We start from the raw sequence: 26,088 nt of genomic DNA on the forward strand, positions 1-26,088 counted from the left end.
TCAATTTATTAACAGTCATTTTACATCCCCGTTGAAGCCTTTCAGTCTTATTCACAAAGGCCTTTGCAGTGAGTTTATTTTCTCTTTTTCCACACTTAATTTGTGAACTTCAACTACAATTTTTTTCTCTTTTGATTTCCTTTCATTTTCTTTTGAATCTCTATTTGTGCATTTGAAAACACATCCACAGACCTAAAGGAACTTCATCCGGCAAACATTACATTTTCACAACAGCAGCGCAGCGGCAACTTCCAAAGTGGAGATTCCTTATTTGACAGCATGGAGGTACTACAGCACCAGGAATCACTGCAATCTGCTTAAATGCCAGCACTCTGCACCAACTCACATTCGGTAATCTTCCAATCTTTCCCAATGGACGAACAGCAGTCATGATGCAAGCTGCATTCCTACCATTGATATAGAGTGCACCAGTAAGCCTACCTGGCTTCTATGGCGTGGTTTTGACTGTGGCTACCGACGTTGTGGATAATTGATAGCCGGCGCCTTCTTCAGTCATTTGATCCCCATCCATTTGATCCTTGATCTCATGCGCCATCCGATGATACTTCTTTTAATGGCTGTTTTTTTGTTGACAAAAATGTAGCGACTACTGGAAACAAAGTACAAGGTCATTGAGAGACTGAAGTAGGGCCTTGTTTGCTGATTGTCTGACGCACTACCAAAAAAAAGATTTGCAGAGATCAAAATATACGTTTTATAACTTTTAATAATTAAAGAAAAACGTAGTATATTAGTATAACGTGCAGAAAATACACTCAAATAATCACAGACAAAAACAGCGGTCAACAAAAAATACGGCCACACACTTCACTCTCCCTGTGTACCCCAGCTATGCAGGTGTTCGAACAGATGATGCAGGTACTCCTCACTTAACCGCCGAGTTCCGTTCCTAACACCAGGTCAGTAAGCGAATGGTCGATAAGCGGGGAGCCGTGTTATTTCACGGTAAGGGGGCGTGGCCGTTGAGAACGCCAGTGTAGTGAATACTGACAGACTGCGAGAACTGTTATGAGATGAGATGTATACAGTGTATAAAGTATATATAGTGTATATAATGTATATAGTGAATATAGTGTATATAGTATATATGGTGTGATGCGCGATGAGATGCTTGACGCTGAGACGCCACGCACGCAGCCCGCACGCCGTGTGTGTGTTTTTTTTCACTTTCCATCTCTGTAGTAAGGATTTGCCGTAAACAATATAAAATCGTCAACCGGCCATTACACCCCCGGGCCAGCATGTGGCGGTAGCGTCTTTGACGTGCACTCGATCTTTACGACAACAAACCCCTTCTTTCCCCCGCGCGGTTTTCTACCCATGCGACATTTTGGCGGCGTGTTCTTATGATCTGAGCGCGGGAGCGAGGGCGGTGTGTTACTGGGGGATTCACAACCAACACCATCTAGTAGAAGAAAACACCCTTTTTTTTTGGGTTTCATCGCCGAGGCGGATATTGAGGACTACGACCGACGACAACATGCAGCGCAGCATCGCGTAAGTAATGCAGTTTAAATGTGTTGTTCTTGTCCGTTACGTTGCAGTTCCCCGGGGCGTGTGTTGATCTGTCAGTAGTTAACACTGACGAGTACACGGATTCCGTTTAGCAGGGTTTCCAACGTCAAAGTGACAGTCCTTTAGTTTTAACAGCACGACGATGGAAAGATTATACCATTAATTAGTTATTATTCATTTTTTTCAGTGTGTGTGTGTGTGTGTGTGTGTGTGTGTGTGTGTATGTGCGTGTGCGCGCACACTTTATTAGGAACACCTGTACACCTGTACACCTATTGCATGAAACAGTGCATTAATTATCGAATCAGCCAATCGCGTGGCAGCAGTGCCACGCAACAAATCATACCGATACGGAGAAGCAGCTTCAGTTAAATCTGCAGGAATTGCCTGATGCGATCATGTCAACATGGACCAGTATAAGAATAGTGTCCCTCATAAAGGGCTTACTATGAGTATATGTATAAAGATGTCTTACGTCTTTTATTTTAACAAAAAGTGAGCCTTATTAAGTCATGAAATCGTCCTTTATTTGAATTTGTGAGGTCTTACTTTCAACAAACACACGAAAAGGTAATGGTTACATTTATTGCGGTACCCAATGGTGGAAAAAGTACTCAGATCTATTATGTACTACAAACACAAATGACACAAAATGACTCGAGGTGAAAGTACCTCATTGACCTTTCTTCTTAAATAGGAAAGTGTATACATGCTTCTGTCTTAAATGTACTTAATATAGTAAATGTACTTGTCATATCCTGTGACCTGATACAAAAACGCCTATAATACCTCATACATACAGTGCTACTGTTTCTTTGTGTTTTTTGCAGATGAGTGCACATGCATTTCCTGATTAGCATTTACCAAATAAATGCTATAGGTGGTGTCATTGTCATTCACAATATTTTATGTTGTACATTTAAATATATACTGGTAGGAATTTGTTCTCGTGAGGTTTGTTGTGTTTCTCTACCGACAATTAGCATTGAAGAAAAAGCTTAACAGTCCTATAAAAAGGAGTATAAAAATAATTCTGGTAATAAAATAGAATAAAAAGTGAAGTTAAAATAGAAATAAAAATTGTCAAATATGTACAAATAACCTTATAAAACAAACATTTCAAAACAGAAGTAGTCAAATATACAAAATCATAGATGGACAATTCTAAATGGCGCTGATCTTTTTTTATTTTGGCTCGCTTTTGATAGATAGATGAATATAAATCCTTTTTTTTTTTTACTTGATCAACGTGAGTGGTGTTGGAAAACAAAAGTCACTCAGTTCACGATCCGAACCTAAAGGAAACTTTGACTATGACATTTGATGGCTGCAATTCTTTATTGAATAACGTAAATCATTGGTCTGACTTTCAGTCTTAAATTTAGTTTAAAATGTCTAAGAAAGTATTACATTGATTTTGGATACCTGAAGACACCCTGTATACCTTATATATTTTTGCCAAGATGTACAGTACTTCATCTTTACCATGTATTTTTCCGTTTTTCTTTTCCGTCCACATTAGATCCTTCTTCCAGCCCAAAGCCAAGGGAAAGGATAATGTCCTTAAGAACAAGAGTGGTGAACCCGTGAAAGAGTGAGTATAGTGGAAGATGCTGCTGTGGGTTTCAGAGTGGGATTCACCAGAATTCCTCCTGTAAAAACAAAAACATGATGTTGTAATAAAACATTAACTAACAAACTGAGGTATACTTGTCCATATGCAAAATGACATTTCTGATGCCTATATTATTTTAGGCTTAACATTTTTAAATAATAAATAAAATAAATGAATGAATAATAAATATATGGAATATAACACTTAAATCAAAAACACATACAATTATTTATACAATTAATGAAGTAAATTAATAATTGATCAAATGAAAACAAAGTAAATTACAAAAAAACAAAACTTTGTGTACTTGTCAGACTTGTCAAGAGTCCACTCAAAGTGCAGAATGGTGTCCATAAGGCCGATTCGCCCGTCAAGAAGGTGACCAAGTATAGCCGCCAGATCCTGGACAGCGACGAGGACGAAGCGCCGGGCGTAAAAGAGCAAGCTCCGCCTGAGGAGCAGGCAGCCCCACCCAAAAAAGAGAAAAAGGTCAAATAAAACTTGACCCCCTTTTTTTTTTTTTTTTTCTTCTTTTTTTTTAATACATAATTTATGAAGTGGAATTTGAATTTCTTTTGGGAAAACTTTGGCGGCGCAAATATCCAAACTATTAAAAAATTAACAAGGAGTAATGTTTTTGTAAATAATACAATTGTTACAATTGTGAATAAAAAAATAATACAACAAAAAACAAGCATAAATAATTAGTATGAATATTCATAATTACACATTCCCCTCTCTCCCTCTTCCCCCCTATCTCCCTCTCTCTCTCACTATCTATCTTGCTCTCTCTATGTATCTCTCTCGCTCTCCCCTCACATCGTCACAGCAGGTTGACTTATTGGAGGCGGTGCCCGCCCCAGCCACCCCAGTCGCCCCGGTGACCCCTGCCACCCCCGCCTCCTCTTCAGCGACCACCGACACCCCCACCTCGGTTTCCCCCTTGGGTATCCCCAAACGCAGAACCGGTCAGTGCACTAAACCACACCGCACTGCACCATTTCACCGGGTTGAATAATGGAGGTGCCTTCAGGCTGTATTACCTATTCACCGCTGCATTAACATGGAGAGAGACCCGGATCCAGCCGCTGATTAAGACATCACTGTTTAGTCAATTAATGGAGAAAATGGAGAAAAATGTAGAGGGTGGGGGGATGGGTGCTCGTTGTACTCAACGCCGGAAAAAATTAACGCAGTTGTTTTTTTTTTGTTTTTTTTCCCCATTCCATTCTGACAATCTGTGTGAAATACGCGCCTGTCGTCTCCAAATAAATTTTTGGACCAAAGTGGCTTGTGTTGGCCCACGGACTTTACTGATGTGAAAACCTATTTGATTATCAGGAGATTGAACAATAATAATACAACAATGTGATATGTGCAGTTAATATTAGAAATTCCCTTGAAGTTTGAATAAATGTCTGTATAGTGCTGTAATTAGAAAATACTGGAAAAACAGGTCACTGATGAATGTTGTTAGTGTTCAATATATATCAACTTGTGAGAAATATCTTTGGTGGAAAATGCATGTTGCACATATCATACGAAATAATCGATATGCTGGATAAAAAAACGCAGTGCAAGAAAGGGATAGGAATCAATAAAAATATGGATAAAATGTGTATATACAGTATAATTAATCAAAATAATAGTGAATGAAAAAATATTAATAATAAAAATCAGACGAAAATAGCACATGTTCACATCCATCCACCGTTAACATGGATTAACACTAGGGGTGTCACGATTCTCCAAATCCACGATATAATTTGACTTTCGATTTTAAGGTTTCTATTCGATTAAACTATGTATCTATTTGAACGACTATCTTCCTCTTCTTTGTCTATCTTATCGTAAAGAACAACACTTGTTTCTGAATAACTATAATGATAGTAACCTTTATTTGAATATTTAAAATGATAAATAATTACAGAAATATGAGAATATTTAAACATCACACCTAAACAGTTGAGCTTTAGCAAAACTTGACTTTGGAATGATGAACAATAAGATACTTTACACTACTTTTAAGTTACTCACCAAAATAAGCGCAGAAAAGCGGATGATATTTTTGTCAGAGGGGAATGCTAGTAGTAAAAGGCTAATTACTATCTGCAGCTTGTCCACTCCCACCAGAGCGATCTTTTCCCCAAACTAAGCAAATTAAAAACGTGTATTTATTCATGTATTTAATTTACTCCGTTTCCAGCTGTTTCTCTGCTGTGGAGCAGTTTTCAGATCGCTCCTGAAAAAATACCCCGCGGCCCGGCACAGTCCCAATCCAGTGGTTGGGAACCTCTATACTATTCTATAGTTGGACATTCCATCGGTGATGGTTTGGTTTATTTCCCACTTTCAAGATTCAAAAGATTTAAGAGGTTTATTCGTCACATACATAAACATACTTTCATACATATATGCAGTGAAATGCCTTTACAACGCACCTGGAGGTTATACACAATAGTTACTAAACCAAACATAGCCTGCCTAGCTAACTAACCGATTCCTAAAACGTAATGCAGTTAGTGAATAGAATAATATAAATAAAATAAAAATTAAATAACACTTAAAAATATAATACAAAGCTGGGGTACAAAATAGAAGGGAATAGACTTATGTATATGGGATAGGCTATTTGTATATACAGTTATGTGCAGTAAAAATATTTACAGTATAGTATACAACAGTACGACACAGCAATACAGTAACACCAAATAACAGCAATACAGCGCAGTATGCAATAACCCAGAACAGTGATACAGTACATTAAGGCAGTGTGAGTGACTCAGTGCTTTTTGTTAGGACCCCTGGTGAGTTAAGCATTGACAGTCCTTATGGCTTGCAGGAAGAGTCTTAGTTTCTCTGTATTCGCTGTGACTGCGGAGGCACTTGCCCGACTGCAGCAGCTGGAACAGTCGTTGTTGGGGTGATGAGGATCCTTCATAATCCTGCAGGCTCTGCTACCACACCTCCTGGTGTATAAGTCCTGCAGGGAGGGGAGGGTAGTTCCAGTGATACATTCAGTTGAATGCACCACTCTCTGCAGGGCCCGCCTGTCCTGAGCAGTACAGTTCCCAAACCAGGCAGAGGTGTTGCTTGTCAGGATGCGCTCCATCGCTCCAGAGTAGAAGGACTTGAGGATCCCCTCCGAGACCCTGAATTTCCGCTGGACATGTTCCTCCCCACCCTAACCACCTGGGGCCGGGCTGAGAGGAAGTCCAGGATCAAGGCACACAGCGGAGTGCTCAGTCCTAGCTCCCGCAGCTTGACAGTCAGTCTGGTGGGGACTATACTATTGAAAAGCTGAACTGTAATCAACTGTAGAAATCTCACATAGGCCCCCTTCCGGCCATCCAGGTGCGTGAGCGTGGTGTGCAGTACTAGTGAGACGGCCTCGTCCGTGGATCTGTTCAGCTGGTACACGAACTGCAACGGGTCTAAGGTGCCGGGGAGGGAGGCGCAGATGTAATCCTTAATCAGCCTCTCAAAGCACTTCATGACCACTGAGGTGAGGGTCACCAGGCGGTAGTCATTCAGGCAGGCTAGAGAGGCCATTTTCGGAACAGGAATGACAGTGGACCTCTTGAAGCAGGACGGGACCACCGACTCAGCCAGGGAGGCATTAAATATCCTAGTGAACACCGGGGCAGCTGGTTACCACAGGACTTCAGTACTCGCCAAGATATGCCATGTAACTCCAATTAGCTGGTGAGCTAGCGGTGTTGTTGCCAGACTCAAACCGCACAAAAAAGGAGTTCAGTTTGTTGGCTAGGGAGGCGTCCACACTCGCGGCTTGGGAGGAGCTGCTGTTGTAGTTTGTAATAGTCCGCAGCCCCTGCCACAAGCCCGTTGGTGTCCGCCGCTTTGTAACTGTCCATATTTCCGGATACAAGACTGTCGTTGTAAGCGGCCGTGCGAGCATTCAGAGCGCCGCAGTTGGATTTGTCGACCCACGGTTTCTGGTTCGGAAATATCCAAACTTTCACTGTGGGAACAATGCTATCCGCTAACGTAGGTATGAAGCACGTAGTTACTTCCGTAAACTTGTTGACGTCACTAGAACTTGATTGGAACATGTCCCAATCTAAGTCAGTAAGAGCGTCTTGAAGCGTGGCCTCTAATTGGTTCGACCACCGATTTACGTCCCTTGTCACTACCGTTCCACGCACGGCTTGTAAACAGGGATCGGAGTGATGGTCGCATGGTCCGATTTCCCGAAAGCAGGGAGTTTGAATCTATCGGTCTTGTATCCGTTCTTGTACTGTGTGTAGCAGTGGTCCAAAGTTCTATCTCCCCTCGTTGCACACGTGATGTGTTGATGGAAATTAGGCAGAACTTTTTTAAGGTTCGCCCTGTTAAAGTCACCACCACAGCCATGTCGGGATGTTTGTTCTGAAGTTCGCACAACACATCATATACAGTAGGTCTGATAGTGCTGTGTCGGCTTGCAGTGGAATATAAACTGCTGTAATGATGACCGTGCTGAATTCCCGGGGGAGGTAGAATGGACGGCATGAGATGGTCAGCTGTTCCAGGTTCGGCGAGCAGGAGCAGGAGAGAGTCTTGATTTTGTTGGAGTTATACCAGCTGCTGTTTATCATGAGGCAGACGCCTCCACCCTTGGATTTCCTGGACTCTTCTGACCTGTCGGCAAGGAACACGGAGAAAGACTCGGCAGGACGAATGGCTTCATCCGACACCAGTGGGTTCAGCCATGTCTCCGTCAGGCAGAGGACGCAACAGTTTCTCGTATCCCGTTGGAATGTAATCCTCTCTCGAAGGTCATCCATCTTGTTCTCCACGGACTGGACATTAGCAAGAATGATGCTTGGCAGAGGTGGACGGTTGCGTCCTCATTCTGACCCGAATGCCGCCTCGTTTACCGTGGTGCCGTGAAACAGCAGCTCTATTGTTGATGTTGTTGTTGAGAGCGTTAGTGCGTAAAATTTCCGGGGGGCCACCCTGGATCCGCAGATAAAGTCCATCGTGGCCGGAGAGCACTGCCGATGAGTTTTTGACGGACATAGTGATGTAAAACGGATTAAAATACTAAAATGTGCATAATCAACGAGGAGCGCCTGTGCAGGCTGCCGCTAACGGGCAGCACCACGTCACAAAAAAAAAAAACATCATCCACACTTCTCCACATCCTTGTTTCGTCGTCACATCTGTGGAATTACTGGGCATTCTGGCCAAAGACGCACTCTCTCTTGTACACAGTGTGAAATGCCGGAGGAGAGGGAAATGCGGCGGTGCGCTCGTTTGTCTCCGCTGACTTTGCACACCATTTCGTGAATATTTCTCTCTAATGTGCGTTCACTGTGCAACAAACCGGATTAACTTTATTGTTATTTTTTTTATTTTTTTGTTTTTTTTGTAATTTTCAAATTCTATGAAAATGTAGTTCCTGTGGCCCTAGTGCGAGGGTGGGAGGGAGGGTGCAGTATGCGTTGAGGGATGCGGCGCAGCGGACCCTTCCACGGAACCGAACTTCATGAAAGTGATTACCGGTTGATCTTGACCGCCAAAATATAGCGCGGATGTCAGACAATATTACCCACAAAAATACAGTGAGAATCACGAACCTGCTTGTGATTTCAAAGTTCGAAATCAAACGATCATTACAATCAATTTTGTATCAGAATTGTGACACTCCTAATTAGTAGTACATTATAATGTTGCTTTGCTTAAACATTGGCCTAATTTTAAACACATTTGCTAGTTTTATATTAAAAAAAACAAAAAACTTTTGTGCTGCTGTCAATACTTGAGTAAAAACATACAAAATTCTGTCCATAATGAAACACAAATGTAATCTTTCTCAGTTATTAGCCCTCCAATGGCTGAAATGAACACCTCTACTAACTATTATCAATGTTTGCAGGGCTGTGATGATAACTGCATGTCCACAAATACTGCGCTCACGTGATGTGACAGGAACAGGGGGAAGCACAGCGGCACGTGCCCCATCCCTGTTTCTCCAAATAAAACAACTTTGAACACACTGATTTTAGTTGATGCAGGGGGATCAGGGCCATGGAGAGCCGGGTTTGTGTCCGGACGCAGACAATTCACACATAAAAATATATTAATGATTCCCCTTATTTCTAATTCCTCATTAAAATGTTATCCCTGTGTATTCTTGTAAGCTTCTGTTTTTGTAATGCTTACTGGCTGACCAAAAAAAAAAACCTGCAAACCCACCGGGGGGGGCGGGGGGGGTGCGCGTGTGTGTCTGTGTGTGTCTGTGTGTGTCTGTGTGTGTGTGTGTGTGTGTGTGTGCGCGTGTGTGTCGCTCAGGCAAACCTGAAAGCTCCAGTGCCACATAAAATGAGAGTGGAATCTTAAGCCGCTTTGCTGTGTAATATTTTCTTGGGTGGAATTAGTGTTTTCATTAGCAAAGTATCTTGTAGATACTTATTTTATTTTCTTCTCCCTCCGACTGACCTACTTGTGTGCCGGCTTTGTGGCCGGCCCCCAATTTTTACCAAATGACTGCAGTCACGCTCTCACTTTAATTGTGCGATGGCTACAAGAGTTTTCAGCAGATTTAATTGTATTTTTTAGAAGTTGTTGTTGTTGTTATTATTTATTTTTGTCTTTGGTGAGCTGGTGTTTCCTTTCGTGTTTATCTGAGCAGCGAGAAAGGTGTTTCCCAAGAGGAAGCTGGACGAGAGCGGGAGCCCCATAGAGAACCAGAGCCCCAGAAAGGAGGAGGAGGAGGAGGAAGAAGAGGAGGAGGAGGAGGAGGAGGAGGAAGAGGAGGAGGAGGAGGAGGAGGAGGGGCAGGCAGGGGGGCGGGCGCGGCCCATCGAGTCCTCGGGACAGCGGAGTAAAAGACCCCGCTTGGAGAGTCCCCCGATGTGCGCCGGTAAGGCTGTTACCTCTCCACATGTATATGGTACATGGTGTCCTGGATGTTTTGGTTTGGTTATCGGGAAGCAATGTCAGCTTTTGCCCCACGGCATTCTGGGAAGGAATTAACTCAGGGTGAGCTTAATAAAAGTATTCATGTGTAATAAATGACATTATGTGTTTGATCCAAAATTGTTTTGATAGAATTATTATTATTTTTATTTTTTCTGCCAACAGCTGATGGAGAAATGTAAGATTAATTCAAAATTCATTATTCAAAATTATATTTCTAGCCCCAGCAACTCAGTAAGAAATGCAAGATTTATTCTAAATTAATTAATAAAATAATATATTTTTAATGTTATATACATTTTTAAATTTAACACCTTTTGATATTATATATATTTCATCTTATATTAAGTTTATATGATTTTATTTTTTTTTTATCCAATTTTTATTTTTCTAACTTGTATTTATTTTCATATACATGGTCATAAAATGTGTGCAGACCTGCCAATCCACATGCATTCTGTGTACTAACCACGCAATTCTTGGTCCAAATACGCTGGTACAAAATGCCAGCTGAAACTACGTACAAAAAATAAAAAAATCTGATGCATCGACAGGTTTTCAGCTTAATTGTCCATGATTGGTGATCGGACAATCAGTGTCAGATATATTTTCAGATTCTATGCCAGTCAAATTTACACACCCCATACTATGCTCATGTGCTGTACTGGTAAAAATGCTCCAATACCTGATACCAACGTAATGTAACGTAGATGCGTGGTTGATGCTCAAAAAACAGAGAGAAAGAAATTGTCGGCTGTTTGGAGGTGCATCAAGGTAAACAAAGATTGCATAAATTATTTATTTATCGCCAATTTTCTAACATTGTGCAGACTGCATTTATATCACTGTCACAGCAGAGCTCCACTGGTGATGAAAAGTTTTTCCCGGTTTTGAGACTCGGTTCTTGACCAGTCACTCAGTGAGATGAGTCGTTCGATTTAATTTACTGTACTTGGTTTAACGCACGGTGAATGAGAGAGAAGAGTCGGCCATTTCTTTTATTTTTTATTTTTTTGTAATGAATGCAATTTATTTTGGAATAGTAGTACCATATGAATATAATATAAATGTATATTTGCACTTAAAAGTGAAAGAGACTTTCATTTGAAGTTCGAACTGGACATTTCCATGTTAGTTATATGTTGGATCCTACAAAAACTCAGTGAGTTACAGGTTGAATTATACTGAAAATTTGTGACAGTCCCATGTTCTATTTTATTGGAACTCAGTGTTGGTTTCATGTTCTATTATTGTTCCATAGTGAATAGTGACCAAACATAAACAGTGAAATGAGCAATCTCACTATTGTGGCAACTGAAAATTGCAGAGTTCGGCTGTATGTGCAACTGTCCATTCATGTGAACGTGATCAGGTCACAGGATGTATTTGTCATGTGGACGTACAGCAGATCGGAAATCAGAATCTGTAGGTCAGGCTTAAAAAAATAAATAAATCAGCAATCTGAATCGACCAAGAAAATTACAATCGGTGCATCTCTAGATGGTGAACATGTTTGGTAACTTTTCGAGATAATGCATTTCAAGGGGTATATCCTAATAAGATGAATGTGTATACTGTCTATAGTTAGCTGTAGTAGCTCGCATATGATGTGATTATCCTCGTTACGAGATGGTTACAGTGTGAATTAACTGATGGAGTCACCTTGGAGACTCCCTGTCACACTGTTGTGGTACTCGAAATATTTTCCCAAAGTTGGCAGATCTGCATATGATAAAAGTTTGATTAGATAGATAAAAATGTAATGTTATGCTCATGTGCCACTTTGGTTTAAACCAGGTTGGTCACCACTTGGTCTGACCTCCATAGAGCCCCAAAAAGGAAATGTCAAATTCTGTTATCTGTTTTTTTTCCGCCCTTATAACTACTAGTGGCTTTCTGGTTATCGTAATAGTCATGTTATTGTAATAGTTTTGTTTGAAAAAATGACTGTTGCAGACACCCACTTACATATACGAATACTTTTTAAAACCTCTCCATTAGAATTTGAAGTCTCTCTGACTTTAGGAATGGCATCCATACAGTATTGTGTATGAATATTATGAAGAAGCTCAATATGCACGCTCCTAATGTTCTTCTGTGGTGTTATGCATCAAGTTTTATGACGTATTTTTGCCTTTGTCTGGCCGGGACAAAGAAATGCAGAACTTTGGACTATTTTTGAAACAAGAACTGGTTTCCTCGTCCGTCCGTCCCCCCCCCCCCCCCCCCCCAATGTATTGTTTTTTCTTTCTTTCTTGGGACTCTCGCATAGCTTTTCAGAGAAAACTTTAAATGTTATTATTATCCTATTCCAAAAGGTGGTCTGAGAAATAATAACCATTTAGAAAGGCTCTTCAAAATGTCTGCCCCCGAAAACTCCCTTAATGCCGCCTCCCGCGTGTGCGTGTGTGTAGGTGAGCAGCCGATGGAGGAAGACGGAGAGGCGGTGGCGGTAAAGGCAGTGACCAAAACAACCAAAGTGAAGGGTGAGATGAAGGGGACGGACGAATGCTCGCAGGAAGAGGAGGAGGAGGTGAAGAAGCAGCAGCACAAGATGAAGAATGGGAAAGGAGCGAGGGATGACTGCAGAGGGCCCGAGGAGGGAGAGGTGTCTGAAAAGGACGGGGGGGAGAGAGGGAGTCCGTTGGCCAGAAAAGAGCGGGGAGATAAGGAGTCGGCCAAGAAAGCCTCCATCAGCAGTTTCTTCGGTGAGCGGGGGGGATTAGCATTTGCTCTCCTCTTGTATTGAGACGGGGGGGGGGGGGGAGTGCCCGTCCATAACCGGGCCCACACTTCGATTTTTTTATTTTTATCAGTCAGAATAGACGGCAAAATATTGCTCTTTACTCAGCAGTAAAGAGCAATATTTTGAAGTCTATTCTTACAGCTGCTTGGTCGTTTCCTTTTTCCTAATTTAAGAAGGTTTTCGACAGCTCCCCGGAAGGCCGCTGTGAAGACGCAGAAAGCTGAGGAGGAGCGGGAGGAGGAGCAGAAGGAAGAGTGGAAGCAGGAGAGGAGCGCCGAGAAGAAGAGCAAGGATGGCGAGAGCAAGGAGAAGAAAGGGTATGAGTAGGGGAAGGGCTCATGCTGACGACTGACCTGTCTGTTCATCTGTGACAACTGATCCCTCAGTCTGACTACTGACCCGTCTGTCTTATTACTGGTCTTCCTGACTACTGACTTGTCAGACTGTCCGTCTCTCTGAGTGACCTATCTGTCTGAGTATTGGTCTGTCTGAGTACTGATCTGTCTGTCTACCTACTGACCTGTCTGACTACTGACTGACTTGTGTGTCTGACTACTGACCCATCCACCTGACTACTGGCCTGTCTGACTGTCTCTTATTACTGACCTGTCTGTCTGTCTACCACTATCCATAGGGTCTCTAGATTTCACTCTGTCCTTGTCTCTGTCCCCCCCCCCCCCCCGTGCTGGTGCTAGTGCATGCTGGGATTTCTGAGACACTGTCCGTCGGCGGCAACGCGATTCAACATTGAGTCAGATCATCTTGTTCCCTTCATGCTAATTAGCGCATAATCGCATCGCGGCAGCCAATTGAGTGCAGGCAGAACATTTGTTGCACCATGTCAGCGATAATCGATTACAAGATAATTAGTCAAAAACAACACTCTTAATTTTGCACCAATTGTCCAATGAGATTCATTGAGCAGCAGCCTTGTTCCTTCCCTTATGTAAGGTGGGACCTGAACATGTGCTTCGCTGCCTTTTTAACCAAGTTTCAAGTCTTTCCGTCCCTGTCATCCATTGTTTCTGTGTGTGCTAAACCAGTGTTTCTCAACTGCTGTGCCAAAATTGTCCAAGTTCCACTAAACAATAACGAGTGGAAATTAGCTCATGTGTTACTAGATCCAAATGGCAAGGCTCCACTAATTCATCAGTTCTAGAATAGAACAGCGGCTCCAGCAGAACAAGTTTCACTCTGAAGGGCGACGTTTCCGTTATCCAGTAATTGCCGTCTTTTGACCGGGAAAATCTGTTGAAGTCCTACATACAGGTACTCACTCACTTAACGACCTACCTTTACCGACCCTTCAGACTCACGACCAGCTGTCTGACCAATCGCTATTGTATGCTGCGTGCAATACCACAGCAAATGTCAAAATGTCTGGTGAAAATAATTCTCCCTAAGCAAAATTTGAATTAGTGCTGGACGATAAAACAATAATGATGATAATCAGGATATTGTCTCCTTGATGTCTAAATAGAATAGTCTTGATCATTTCGATAGAAAATTTTGCAGATCTGTTCACTTCCACGCAGGGAAGTGAACAGCCAATCAGTTTGGATGATCTAAAGCTGACCTTTCACCTCCGACCAATCACGTTTGTCGATACAGAACTAAGCCCCGCCCCCTCCCTCATGGACAGGCTGCGCTTGTAAACACAGTAATAACAGCAGTGCAATTTCATTCCAATCGATAATTTGTTTTTGTCTAGCAACCAAAAGCGCACATTCCTGCGCTACACTGAGCACGCCATGTCCTATGTGAAAGCCCCTTCAGATTGAGGACTATTCATAGTGATGAAAGTTCAAGACTTTTTTTTTTTTTTTTTTTTTTTTTTGTGATTGGGTTCTTGACACAAGTCACTCAGTAAAAAGTGACTTGTCTCGGCTTTGATTCCTTTGTTCGAATGACTCCCGACTCGTTTAAATTATTTGTTTGCTATAAAGTAATCCTTTGCGTGGCGCCACTATTTGTAGGCCATAATAATAAGCACAGTCCTACATTTTTCTGACTTTTTTGTGGGATTATTTCAGTTTCAAGCGGTAGAAAAAAGGTTGGGGAAACACTGTGCTAAACAACTAGTCCTGTATGTTCTGTGTATCCTAACATGACGTATGGCTTGTGTTTACTCAGGGACAAAACTTCCTGGACGACGGACTACAACCCCTCCAGGCCCAACTACCACCCCATAGACCATGCCTGTTGGGAGCGTGGACAGAAGTACGGCCCTCTGCGTCTGTCTGTCACTTCTGAGTGTGTTTACAACTTGGAATATCTCTTTGAATTTGAACTGAAGGCTGAAAAGGATTCCACAAGTTTGTTTTATCTTTAGTCTTTCTGTAGTGTGTTTTTTTTATTTTTTATTTTTTTATTTTTTGGTCATTTGAATGTGCTCCATTTTATTACACAGGCAGGGTTCTTTTTATATATTTTTTCCCCTGTACATCTGTCCTCCGGGCACCGGCCACTCTGACCCTTGTAATTGGTCATTTTTTAAATATTGTCGAGCAGGAGCCGAGTGGCCCTCTACAGCTGCTGTGGAGGTTTGATGCGACAGTTTGAAGCTCCATGCTTAATTTATTGAACATCTCTCTCGCCCTCACCATTTTCTCTCTTGCCCTCTCTCACCATCTCTCCTTCTTTTCTTCTGTCTTTCTGTCCCTCTTTTTCTGTCATCTCTCTCGCCCTTCCTCTCCCGCATCTTTCTCTCCCTCTTGCTCTCTCACCATCTTTCTCTCTTGCTCTCACCACCTCTCTTCCCCTCTGTCTCACCATCTTTCTTACTCTCTGCTCTTGTCATCTCGCCCTGCACCCTCTCAATTCAATTCAAAAGGCTTTATTGGCATTGGAAAACATGATTATTTACATTGTCAAAGCAAATGGAAAACAGAAACGAAAAATATAAGACAGAAAAGAAAATTTAAACAGAAAAATATGTTGTGCAGTGAGGGGGAGAAAAGAAAAACAGATATATAAAATATAAAGGAAAATTGTAACGGTTGCAGTTAAAAAATCTCTCTCTCTGCAGAGTACCATACTTGGCAGTAGCTCGGACGTTCGAGAAGATTGAAGAGGACTCCGGCAGGTGAGAGCCCCGCCCCCTCAAGCTGGAACGATCGATTCATCGATTAACCACCGTTTTGTTACTTTAATGAGCCCCTCTGTATGAAACAATTGTAAAAGCCTGAAATAAAAAAATGAACACATAGGGAGTTTTAAACTGCAGCAAATAACTTAATGGACTTATTAAGATAACTTAATGAACTTAATAGACTGGCATCCCGCTTTGTTGTTGTTATTTTAAAGGTATCAAATGATGGTCAGACGGCCTAACAAGGCTATTTTTATGTCTAATTGACATATAGGCTTTCAGCAGAATGAACTCTTTGAAACACTCTTCGGCTCGCATTTCCTGGTTTTTTTTTATTCGATTTTTTTTTAATATCCTCCAGACAATTCTCGTTTCCACTCATCCTGGGTGTACGGCTCAGAAACAAAGTTATCCCTCAACCCCCTCCTTTTCTCACAGTGATCCGGTTGTCATATTTTTTTTTCTTTTTATTCATCCCCCGCTCTGCAGGCTGAGGAACATCGAGACGCTGTCCAACCTGCTGCGCTCCGTGCTGCTGCTCTCCCCAGGTAAACAACAGTTAATCTCTCCCACAATGCATTGTGTGCGCCACCTACAAAAACACATAATAGGCCATCGCAGAAATCCTAGAAAATGTCCAGAATATAAAAGTTGATTTCTTTGGGGGCGGGGAGGGATTAAAGTATTAAAATATTAAAATTGTATTTCTTAATCCTGAAACACACACAGCTATGAGGTTACGATGTATGAAAATCTTTCTAAAAGTTTGATCAATTAATGCAATTTTGTTCTTGCAACATACAACTTAATTTCCATTATTTATTATAATGGAAATTATCTACATCAAAATTGAGCCAGAATAGAAGAAGAATCTTTAATTGTCGAACAGCACACCACAACAACACATGCATTCATGCAAACACACACACACACACACACATGCTTAGGATGGTGGCCGGTGAAATGGGGCCTCTGCATTTGATCCTTCCTGGCTTGTCCTTCCGCTGTGGGGGCAGCCAGGAGCAGTGGGCAGCATTTAACAACCCGCTCGGGGACCTTGTTCCATACGTCCATCGCTGATGACGATGATGTGCATGTTTTGGTGGGGGTCCTTACTGAAGTTAGATGGAGGAAACCCCATGTGAGCACGGGGAGAAAAATGCGAACTCCACACAGAAAGGCCCCTAATTGGGAGATAGCCCATTTGAATTCTCACAGGAATCAGTTCAGTTCAATTCAGTGCTGTCAAAATTATTTATTTTGGTGGGCAAAAGTGTAAATAAGTTTAAATCTGTCACATTCAATATGAATTACACCAAAATTCCTTGACCTTTTGTTGCCAAGGACATTTGATTTAGTCTTCAGTTATTCTAAATATTCACCAATTAAAAATATTTGTTCATTACGAACAAATTGTTTGCAAGTCTCATCACTATATGTAAGACATATGCCGGGTTCTATGTCTATGTGACGCTTTTAGTGGTAACAGGATAGTCTTCATCACAGATAGTGGTGTGTCATAGGAATATTTCATTTTAAGAAGTTTGCCACGGTGGAAGAAAGTTTGGGAATGGCTGGTGTAGAGTAAAAAGTAAGGTTTCTTAATTGGAATTTTCAGGGCAAACAGATTTGAATGATCAGAGGTGTGTGTGTGTGTGTGTGTGTGTGTGTGTGTGTGTGTGTGTGTGTGTGTGTGTGTGTGTGTGTGTGTGTGTGTGTGTGTGTGTGTGTGTGTGTGTGTGTGTGTGTGTGTGTGTGCAGATGACCTGCTGTGCTGTGTGTACCTGTGTCTGAACCAGCTGGGCCCGGCCTACCTGGGCATTGAGCTGGGGGTCGGAGAGACAGTGCTGATGAAAGCTGTGGCCCAAGCAACTGGTAATGTACACACACAACTCTTTAATGTTATCTCTTAAAGGATAGGTTTACTAGTTTTCAACCCAAACCTTACTCTTATTAAATGTTGGTTCCATCATTTATACACTGATCACCCACAACAAGCCAAAACAGCTCTGACCATCGAGGCATGGACTCCACAAGACCTCTGAAGGTGTCCTGTGGTATCTGGCACCAAGACGTTAGCAGCAGATCCTTTAAGTGCTGTAAGTTGTGAGGTGGGGCCTGCATGGATCAGGCTTGTTGTTCCAGCACATCCCATAGATGCTCCATCGGATCGGACCAGCTGCAGGGTCATCAACCAGAAACCACCATTCACCTCCTTTTCGCTCCTTTAATTCTGGAACGTCTCCTATTGGCGGAGCAGTGACAGGGACGTCTCCCTGTCACCCCCTGCAGCTGATAGTTGTTCTCCCCTGCGGCTGTTGTCTGTTGTCACCTATCCTTCCTCCTCAGCCAGAGCCAAAAGCTCCCTTTCTCAGCCTCCTCTGCTACATCCTTTGTTGCCCTCTTTAGCCTCCCTCCGGTCACTCCTGCATCCCTCAAGAGGCGTGTGGTTGACAACCCCAGAAACCCTCGGCATCCAACCTCCACTGGGTAGATGGTAGCCTTCCAGCCAGCCTCCCGGCACTCAGCAGCCAGCTCTGAGTACTTGGCCTTCTTACGTTCGAAGGCGGCCTCAATCCCCTCCTCCAGTGGTACTGTGAGCTCGATGAGGTGCACAGATCTTGCCTTGGTTGACCACACAACTATGTCTGGTCGGAGAGATGTGGTGGTGATCTCTGTGGGGAACCGGAGCTGCCTGTCGAGGTCAACCTTCATGTTCCACTCCTGGTCGGGGGAGAAGGGCCTTGATTTTTCTGTTGGCCTGGTGTTTCTCCTTACCCCTCCTTCTGAGACAAAGCTGGTGTGGTCCTCTGCTGATGGTGGTTCTTTGTTACCCTGTCGACACACCTCCAGCACTTCGGCTAGCTTTCTCAGGACCTGGTCGTGGTGCCATCTGTAGCGCCCCTGTGAAAGCTTGATCTTGCAGCCTGATAAGATGTGCTGGAGGCTTGCGTTGGGGGCATTGCAGAGTGAGCAGCATTCTTCTTTCCCAAACCACTGGTGAAGGTTCCGAGGACAGGGAAGCGTGTCGTAGGTTGAGCGAATGAGGAAGCTGAGTCTTGCCTGTGGAATCTTCCACAGGTCTGACCAACTGATGTTCCGGTTAACAACTCCCTCCCAGGTTGTCCAGCTTCCTTGTCGGCCCTGTGACACAGCCTTGATCTTGTAGCGATTTTCCTCCATCCTTGTCACCTCTGCCACCACCATCTCCTTCCTCTCCTTACGGTTGACCTTGGACCAGAAGCGTGGCGCCTCTCCCCATCCCCTAGCCCTGCTTTTCCTATCTGGACTCTGCCCACTATCTCCCTCTGTTGCAGCCGACCTACAGCTTGGTCAACCTCGGTTTGGGCATTCCACTTACGGCCGGTTGGAACCTTGGCGTTTGCGTTCCTTACCGACTGGTCTATGGACTCCCTTAGCTCGAGAACCAATCCGGTCTTCTCCTGCATGTAACCCAAACTTATGGACTGCAGTGGCAGCTGCAGTGTGTTCTTCCCGAACAGACCCGTTTCAGATGGGCACCGTGGCAGCCCCAACCACTTTCAGATGAATGAATTGGCCTTTCCATACATCTAACTTGCGGTCGATGAGGGGATCTCACTCATTTTCAGGGGCCACATTACCCTCCTGTAGAGTGTGAACTGGTAGCACCAGACCTTATACTTCCCAGGAAGTTGGCTTTGGTCGATCCTTGTCAGGCCATCAGAGATCTGTTTTCCCCATCTGTTTATCAGACAGCTCTACAGTGTACTGCCTCCCCAGGCTTTTAATGGGTTGCTCAGATAGGAGTGGGATTTTTTCTCCTCCAACGACAAAGATGGTGCTGTCATTTGACTCCTCTTCTGAGTGACAGGCTATGAGATTTGGAGGGCTTAATCTTCATTCTTGCCCACGACATCAACTCATCCATCCTTCTCAGCAGTCTCGATGTGCATGCTGCTGTCTGAAAGAGGCTGGTGACATCATCAGTGGGGGTAGCCTCTGACTAGTTGGTAGTTTCATCCCTCCAACCATTTGTCTTGCTCCGATTAGGATTATCTCAAAGGCTGCTACAAACAGTATTGGAGAAATGGCACACCCCATAGCGATTCCTACTTCGAGCGCTGCCAACCGGTGGTAAAATCCTGGAGGGAAAAGCACATCTGCAGATCGCTGAAGTACTTTGCTACCAAGTTCTTGATGCAGGTGGGCATGTGGAAGAATTCCATGGCATAATTGATCAGCTGATGTGGGACTGATCCATACGCGTTGGCAAGGTCAAGCCAGATGACATGCAGGTCGATCTTCTCCCGCTTGGCCTTCTGGATCTGGTCCCAGATCATCGTGGAGTTCTCTACACATCCTGGGAAACCTGGGACTCCTGCCTTCTGGCAGTTGGTGTTGATATAGCCGTTTTCTAGCAGGTAGTTGATCATCCTTCGGGCTAGTACTGAGGAGATCTTTCCTTCTACATTCAGCAGGTCAATATTTCGGAATTGGCCAATATCTCTGGAGTTTGTTTCCTTGGGAATGAAGATTGCTACCGCTCTCTGCCACTCGGATGGAATGAGTTGCTTTTTCCAGGCAGTTCTCATTAGGTACCAAAGCAGCTCTAGTACCTTAGGGCAGTTCTTATAGAACTTGTAGGGGACTCCATTGGGGCCTGGTGCTGAAGAGGACCTTGCCATCTTCACGACTTGCCTGTCTTCACTGAGCTTGGGGGGCATGATGTTGAACTCAGCTGTCGGCAGTGCAGGCCGAGGCACATGTCCTAGTGTTCCTAAGGGGACGCTCCTTTGTGGATCCCTGTACTGCTCTTTAAGGTGCTGCTCCAATTGCTCCCTGATGGTTTCAAGGTTGCCGCTCTTCTTCTCCTCCAGCAGTTGTCTGGCGTGCCTGAAGGGATCATTGAAGAAGCTGGCTCGCTCTTTTTGCTTCCGTTTGCTGCGCTTGTGAATGTGTTCAGCTCTGCGAAGCCCAGCTAGCCTTTTCCTGACCTCCTCCCACAGGGCTTTCAGACCCTCTTTCTCTGCGTGGGTTGCCTTCCTCCAGTTCTGCGGAGTTGCCGGCGCCTTTGCACCAGCTGGAGGATTTCCTTTTCCCTCCTTCCCTTCTCTCTCAGGCCGGTCCTCTGTTTGGGGACAATTTCGCCAAACCTGTCCTTGCAGGACAGGTTTGGCGCAACGATCCCTCTAGGGTCTTGATCAGTTCTGTATCCAATGTGCCCATGCCTCTGCTTCGTTTGACTTCGGCCACTTGAGGTGGTGAGGACTGGGTCTTCGTGCTCACGTGGGGGCTCACGGCCTCTCGGAGGGCCCGTGGGTTGTTTTCTCATGATTCTTCGTAGTTAGGTTTTGGGTGATTCATCAGACCAAGTCACCTTCTTCTATTGTTCCAGGGTCCATGGTTCTGACACTCACGTGCTCATTGTAGGCACTTCCAATGGTGGACATTGGTTAGCATGGACACTGACCGGTCTGCGGCCACGCAGCCCCATACGTAGCAAGCTGTGATGCACTGTGTGTTCTAACACCTTTCTATCATAGCAACATTAACTTTTTCAACAATTTGTGCTACAGCAGCTCTTCTGTGAGATCAGAGCAGACGGGCTAGACTTCGCTCCCCACATGCATCAATGAGCACATGGGTCCATGACCCTGTCGCCAGTTCACCGGTTGTCCTTCTTTGGATCACTCTTGGTCGGTACTAACCACTGCATACTGGGAACACCCCACAAGACAAGTTTTGGAGATGCTCTGACCCAGTCGTCTCGCCATCACAATTTGACCGTTGTCAAAGTCGCTCAGATCCTTACGCTTGCCCATTTTTCCTGCTTCCAACACTCAACTTCAAGAACTGACTGTTCACTTGCTGCCTAATATATCCCACCTCTTGACAGGTGCCATTGGAATGAGATGAGCAATGTTATTCACTTCACCTGTCAGTGGTTTTGATGTTGGAGCTTTTCGGTGTATGTAACTGTTTATAGCACAGCCTGGGTTGAAAAATAGTCAACCTATCCGTTAAAGTTGTGGGTTCGCAGACACAGATTAGGCCTAATTTTGGACTTAATTGTACTTTTAATTTGTACTACCTGAAATTGTCTTTCTCAGTCATCATTTTGAAATCGTAATTTATTCAACATCTCAGAAAGAGTCATTTAAGTAGGGTAAGCTTAGTCCTGATTTAGATAAACCCTGTCTGCGAACCCCTCAAAGTCTTTCAATAGGATCGCATCATCAGAGGCTCTAAATCGTTATGAAACTTTATTACCATACTTTACATTAACATATTGTTTAATGTGACCTCCCCCAGATGGATTCTTGAACATATGAGCAGATAACATGACGGGAATCAGCATATGGGGTCAAATTCCCTGCGATTAGCGACATAACAAATTCCCTGTGGGCCAGAGTCCCTGCCCTGTTGACATATACAGACACACACACACACACACACACACGCGCGGAACCCCTCTAAATTCAGATGCTGCTACACACATACAGACACAAACAAATTAGTGACAAATGCAGACCAGCGCACAGACATACCCACAGACAAATAAACACACTCCACCCCCCACACACACAGACAGACACACACACACACACACACACACACACACACACACACACACACACTGACACACATTAATTTGCTCCCCAACACTTTTCTAGCACATTCCCAGGGCCCTAATTGCCAATCGTCTCGTCTGCCTGCCTCGTCACTGGGGTTTACCGCCTCGCCTCTTTCTGTCTCTTTCGTTCCGGTCCGTTGCCAGGGAGACAGCTGGACAAGATCAAGGCGGAGGCGCAGGAGAAGGGCGACTTGGGCCTGGTGGCCGAGAGCTCCCGCAGCAACCAGCGCACCATGTTCCAGCCAGCCAGCCTTACGGCGCGGGGCGTCTTTGGCAAACTGAAGGAGATTGCCAACATGAGCGGGAACTCGGTGAGGGAGGCTGGGGGTTTACCAACTAACAGTGCTTGATGTGCTTGAAATAAATTTCTGTCCTCAGGAATTTAAGTACTGGAATACCTTGAAAATAGCACCTTTTTGTGCTGAAGTCCTTGAAAGGTCCCTGAAAATATTGATATTCCCCCTGGTTTTGTTATTCAAATTGTAACGTAGTAAATCGCTTTTACGACATAAATTATGCCAGGGAAGTGTACATTTAATTCAGCATGGTTGAAAATAGACTAATAGTAATTCTATTTCTAACAATTTCTAATAGTAGATGATAATGAAATTAATACTAGATATACTAACATAAGTAATAGACAACAAAACTAAGATAACATTTTAATTAAGATCATATTGTAAATTACATTTGTTTTGGAAATGGGAAGAAGATATTGCTTGAAAAATATCCTTGAATATCATTTTGGAATGCCAGAATGAACCCTGGAATAATGATTCTCGGGCCAATTTGAGGTGGAAGGTCGGATGATTTTGGTTTGGTTTGGTTTCGCCTTGTTTGTTTTAACTCAACTTTGAGCCTGTTCTCGCTGCCCCCCCCCCCCTCTTTTTTTCCCACCGCTTACTCCTTGAATCTCAATTTCCGCTCGGCGGCCCCAGGCCATGAATAAGAAAATCGACATCATCAAAGGCCTCTTTGTGGCGTGCCGGTTTTCGGAGGCCCGCTACATCGTCAGGTGAAACGCACACACACACACACACACACACACACACACACACACACACACACACACACACACACACACACATATATGCGCACGCACAGACAGACAGAATTAGGTATTCACCTCCCCCTACTGCATGTGTGGACTTTCAGATTTTCATACACGCTTTTCACTCTCAAGTGTTGACCACCATTGGCTTACGTGCTTTGTAGTGTAATGAGGACCTATAATTAATATTTATGGTTTAGTTGGGCGCCACCAATTTTGTAATATATTAGAATATTAAACGTCTGTTTATGGTTGCATGGGTGCCGATGGAGGTCTGTATTCTTCAGTGTAGCGTGCTCCCTGTTCAGAAATTCTCACACGGAATATCAGATAAATATCCAACTTCTTTTTAATCAAACAATGGATTATTTATAATAAAATAATTTGATGGCAAAAAGGTGGAGGTAGAAAAGGGGAATTAAAGGAAGTTAAACAGAAACACACAAGGGAAGTGAAGAGGTTGTTCTGGTGAGGAGGAGGTATTAACTATATATTGAATTGGAGGGATTTCATTTGAATGCGCACAGAAGACGCTGCCTATTCACTCTAAACTGAATAATAAAAATAAAGAAATTACGGTGCCCAAACCAACATCACATTACCATGAGCTGACCAGAGCCCTGTCAGTTCACTGGCTCGCTTCTTCCTGGGTCACTGTTGGTTCGGTTCCTGATGGGTGTGGTCTCGTCTTGGATCCCGAATAATATCGCTGATCCCCGCATACTATTTTTTCCAGACAGTGAGAAGCAGCAAGGGTGTTGGGCTGGGATCCTCCGGGGTCTGGCATGTTGGTGGTAGGCTGGTGGTTCATCGCAAAAATAACTTGACAACTGGTGTCGCGTATAAAGGAGTAAAAAAGTGTCCCTGATGATCTCTACAACTCAACAGAGTTGTGGCGCGTAAAACATGGTTCCAAAATGAAAGAGAAAGAATGCTGCTTGGCAATGCGCCATGTAAAGTTATCGGGTACAAGGGGTGGCCATGAGGGCTGGAGCCTTGGGTAAGAGACATTGGGGACCATGGTGTCTCGCTTGTTTTTTGTTTTGTTTTTTGTCGAGGGGGGCAGAACCGGAAGTGACCTCCTTCGACGGCCATTGGTCAAGGAGTCGTCGAGTGGCTTCCCATTGGTCTGTCGTGGAGGGAAGGCTTTCCCTTTCTACATAGGTGCGGTCCCACTCCCTACCATAATCTGAATTTTTGCAATCTGTCTCACTCAATCATTTGATGCAGGTATAGCATTTGTCTTTGTCAAGCAAATCTTGTAATAAGATGAGAATAATATAAAAAAAAAATGCAAAAATAAATCTTGAACCAAGTGGAAGAAAGTCCATATCGTGTTACTAAGCGCCCACAGCATTCATTTCGTATTGGCAGACTGCATCGGGGTTTAATAGCATGTGGATTATTATTGATGGAGTGAGAATAAGATGCGAGTGTAGAATGTAGGGCGCTCCTAAAACAAAAACGTGTCATACATGATATAATTCGCAGCAATAACACACATTATTGACAGGTTAGTCAGTCTCGCGTGTGGACGTCTGGGGAGTCCAAGCTCCACAAATGAGACAACATAGGTTTTCTATGGGATTCAGGTCTGGAGAAAGTGCAGGCCACTCCATTTGAGGTACCCCAGTCTCCAGCAGCCGTTCCCTAATGATGCGACCTCGAAGAGCTGGAGCATTGTCGTCCATGAAGATGAAATTACGCCTGTGTTGTTCATGCAGGGGCACAATGACTGGATTAATGATGTTATACAGGTAGTATGGGCTTGTCACTGTGCCATTCACAAAGTGTAGGGCAGTTCTGTATTGACTAGACACACCTGCCCACACTGTAACACCACCACCACCAAAGGCTCGTCTGGTGACAACAGTGGCTGATGCATAGCGCTCTCCTTGACGTCTCAAACATCTTTGGCGGCCATCATTTCTGCTCAACGTGAATCGACTTTCATCAGAACAGCACTGAGGCCACTGGTCCCTCGTCCAGCGTCAATGCTCCCTGGCCCGTGCAAGACGATGATGCCTGTGCCTGGTGGTGTGGTCAGGTACCCTTGCAGGTCGTCTAGCAAGCAGACCACACTGATGGAAACGGTTTTGAATGGTCTGACGTGACACTTGGGTGCCTCTCACCTCCCTTAAATGTGCCTGGAGTTGAGTGGCATTCATCATCCGGTTCCGCAGGGCACTGTTCATAATGAAGCGCTCATCAGTGTAGGATGTGGCCAAAGGACGTCCACTTCTATGCCTTTCTGTGACTCCTCCAGTCTCTCTGTATCTCTGTTGCAACCTGCTGATGACACTCTGTGACACTCTAAGCTCGGTGGCCACTTCCCTCTGAGAACATCCTGTTTGAAGCCTCACAATGGCGAGGTACTGTTGATCAGTTGTTAGGTGTCGTCTTGGTCTCATGATGTCAAAATGTGAACAGCATGATGAGGAGGACTGTTTAAATACCAATTCTAAATGATCCAGGAAATGTATTGGTCGATTCATGGATCAAACACCTG

At 43.9% G+C, this 26,088-nt stretch overlaps 1 protein-coding gene across 1 annotated transcript in view; it reads left to right on the forward strand.

Moving 5' to 3' along the window:
* Positions 1 to 1,353: 1,353 nt before the first annotated feature.
* Positions 1,354 to 26,088, forward strand: part of lig1 (ligase I, DNA, ATP-dependent) — a 47,464-nt gene continuing 22,729 nt past the window's right edge. The window contains exons 1-13 of the mRNA XM_080011666.1: positions 1,354 to 1,518; positions 3,059 to 3,130; positions 3,466 to 3,640; positions 3,981 to 4,119; positions 9,789 to 10,019; positions 12,490 to 12,783; positions 13,009 to 13,138; positions 14,955 to 15,041; positions 15,850 to 15,906; positions 16,402 to 16,460; positions 17,674 to 17,787; positions 22,673 to 22,839; positions 23,467 to 23,543. Of these exons, the coding sequence (XP_079867792.1) occupies positions 1,502 to 1,518; positions 3,059 to 3,130; positions 3,466 to 3,640; positions 3,981 to 4,119; positions 9,789 to 10,019; positions 12,490 to 12,783; positions 13,009 to 13,138; positions 14,955 to 15,041; positions 15,850 to 15,906; positions 16,402 to 16,460; positions 17,674 to 17,787; positions 22,673 to 22,839; positions 23,467 to 23,543 (1,619 nt within the window). The 5' untranslated portion in view covers positions 1,354 to 1,501. The remainder of the gene's footprint in view (positions 1,519 to 3,058; positions 3,131 to 3,465; positions 3,641 to 3,980; positions 4,120 to 9,788; positions 10,020 to 12,489; positions 12,784 to 13,008; positions 13,139 to 14,954; positions 15,042 to 15,849; positions 15,907 to 16,401; positions 16,461 to 17,673; positions 17,788 to 22,672; positions 22,840 to 23,466; positions 23,544 to 26,088) is intronic.

This window comes from Zeus faber (genome assembly GCF_960531495.2).
Source record: "Zeus faber genome assembly, chromosome: 12".
Taxonomy (NCBI): domain Eukaryota; kingdom Metazoa; phylum Chordata; class Actinopteri; order Zeiformes; family Zeidae; genus Zeus; species Zeus faber.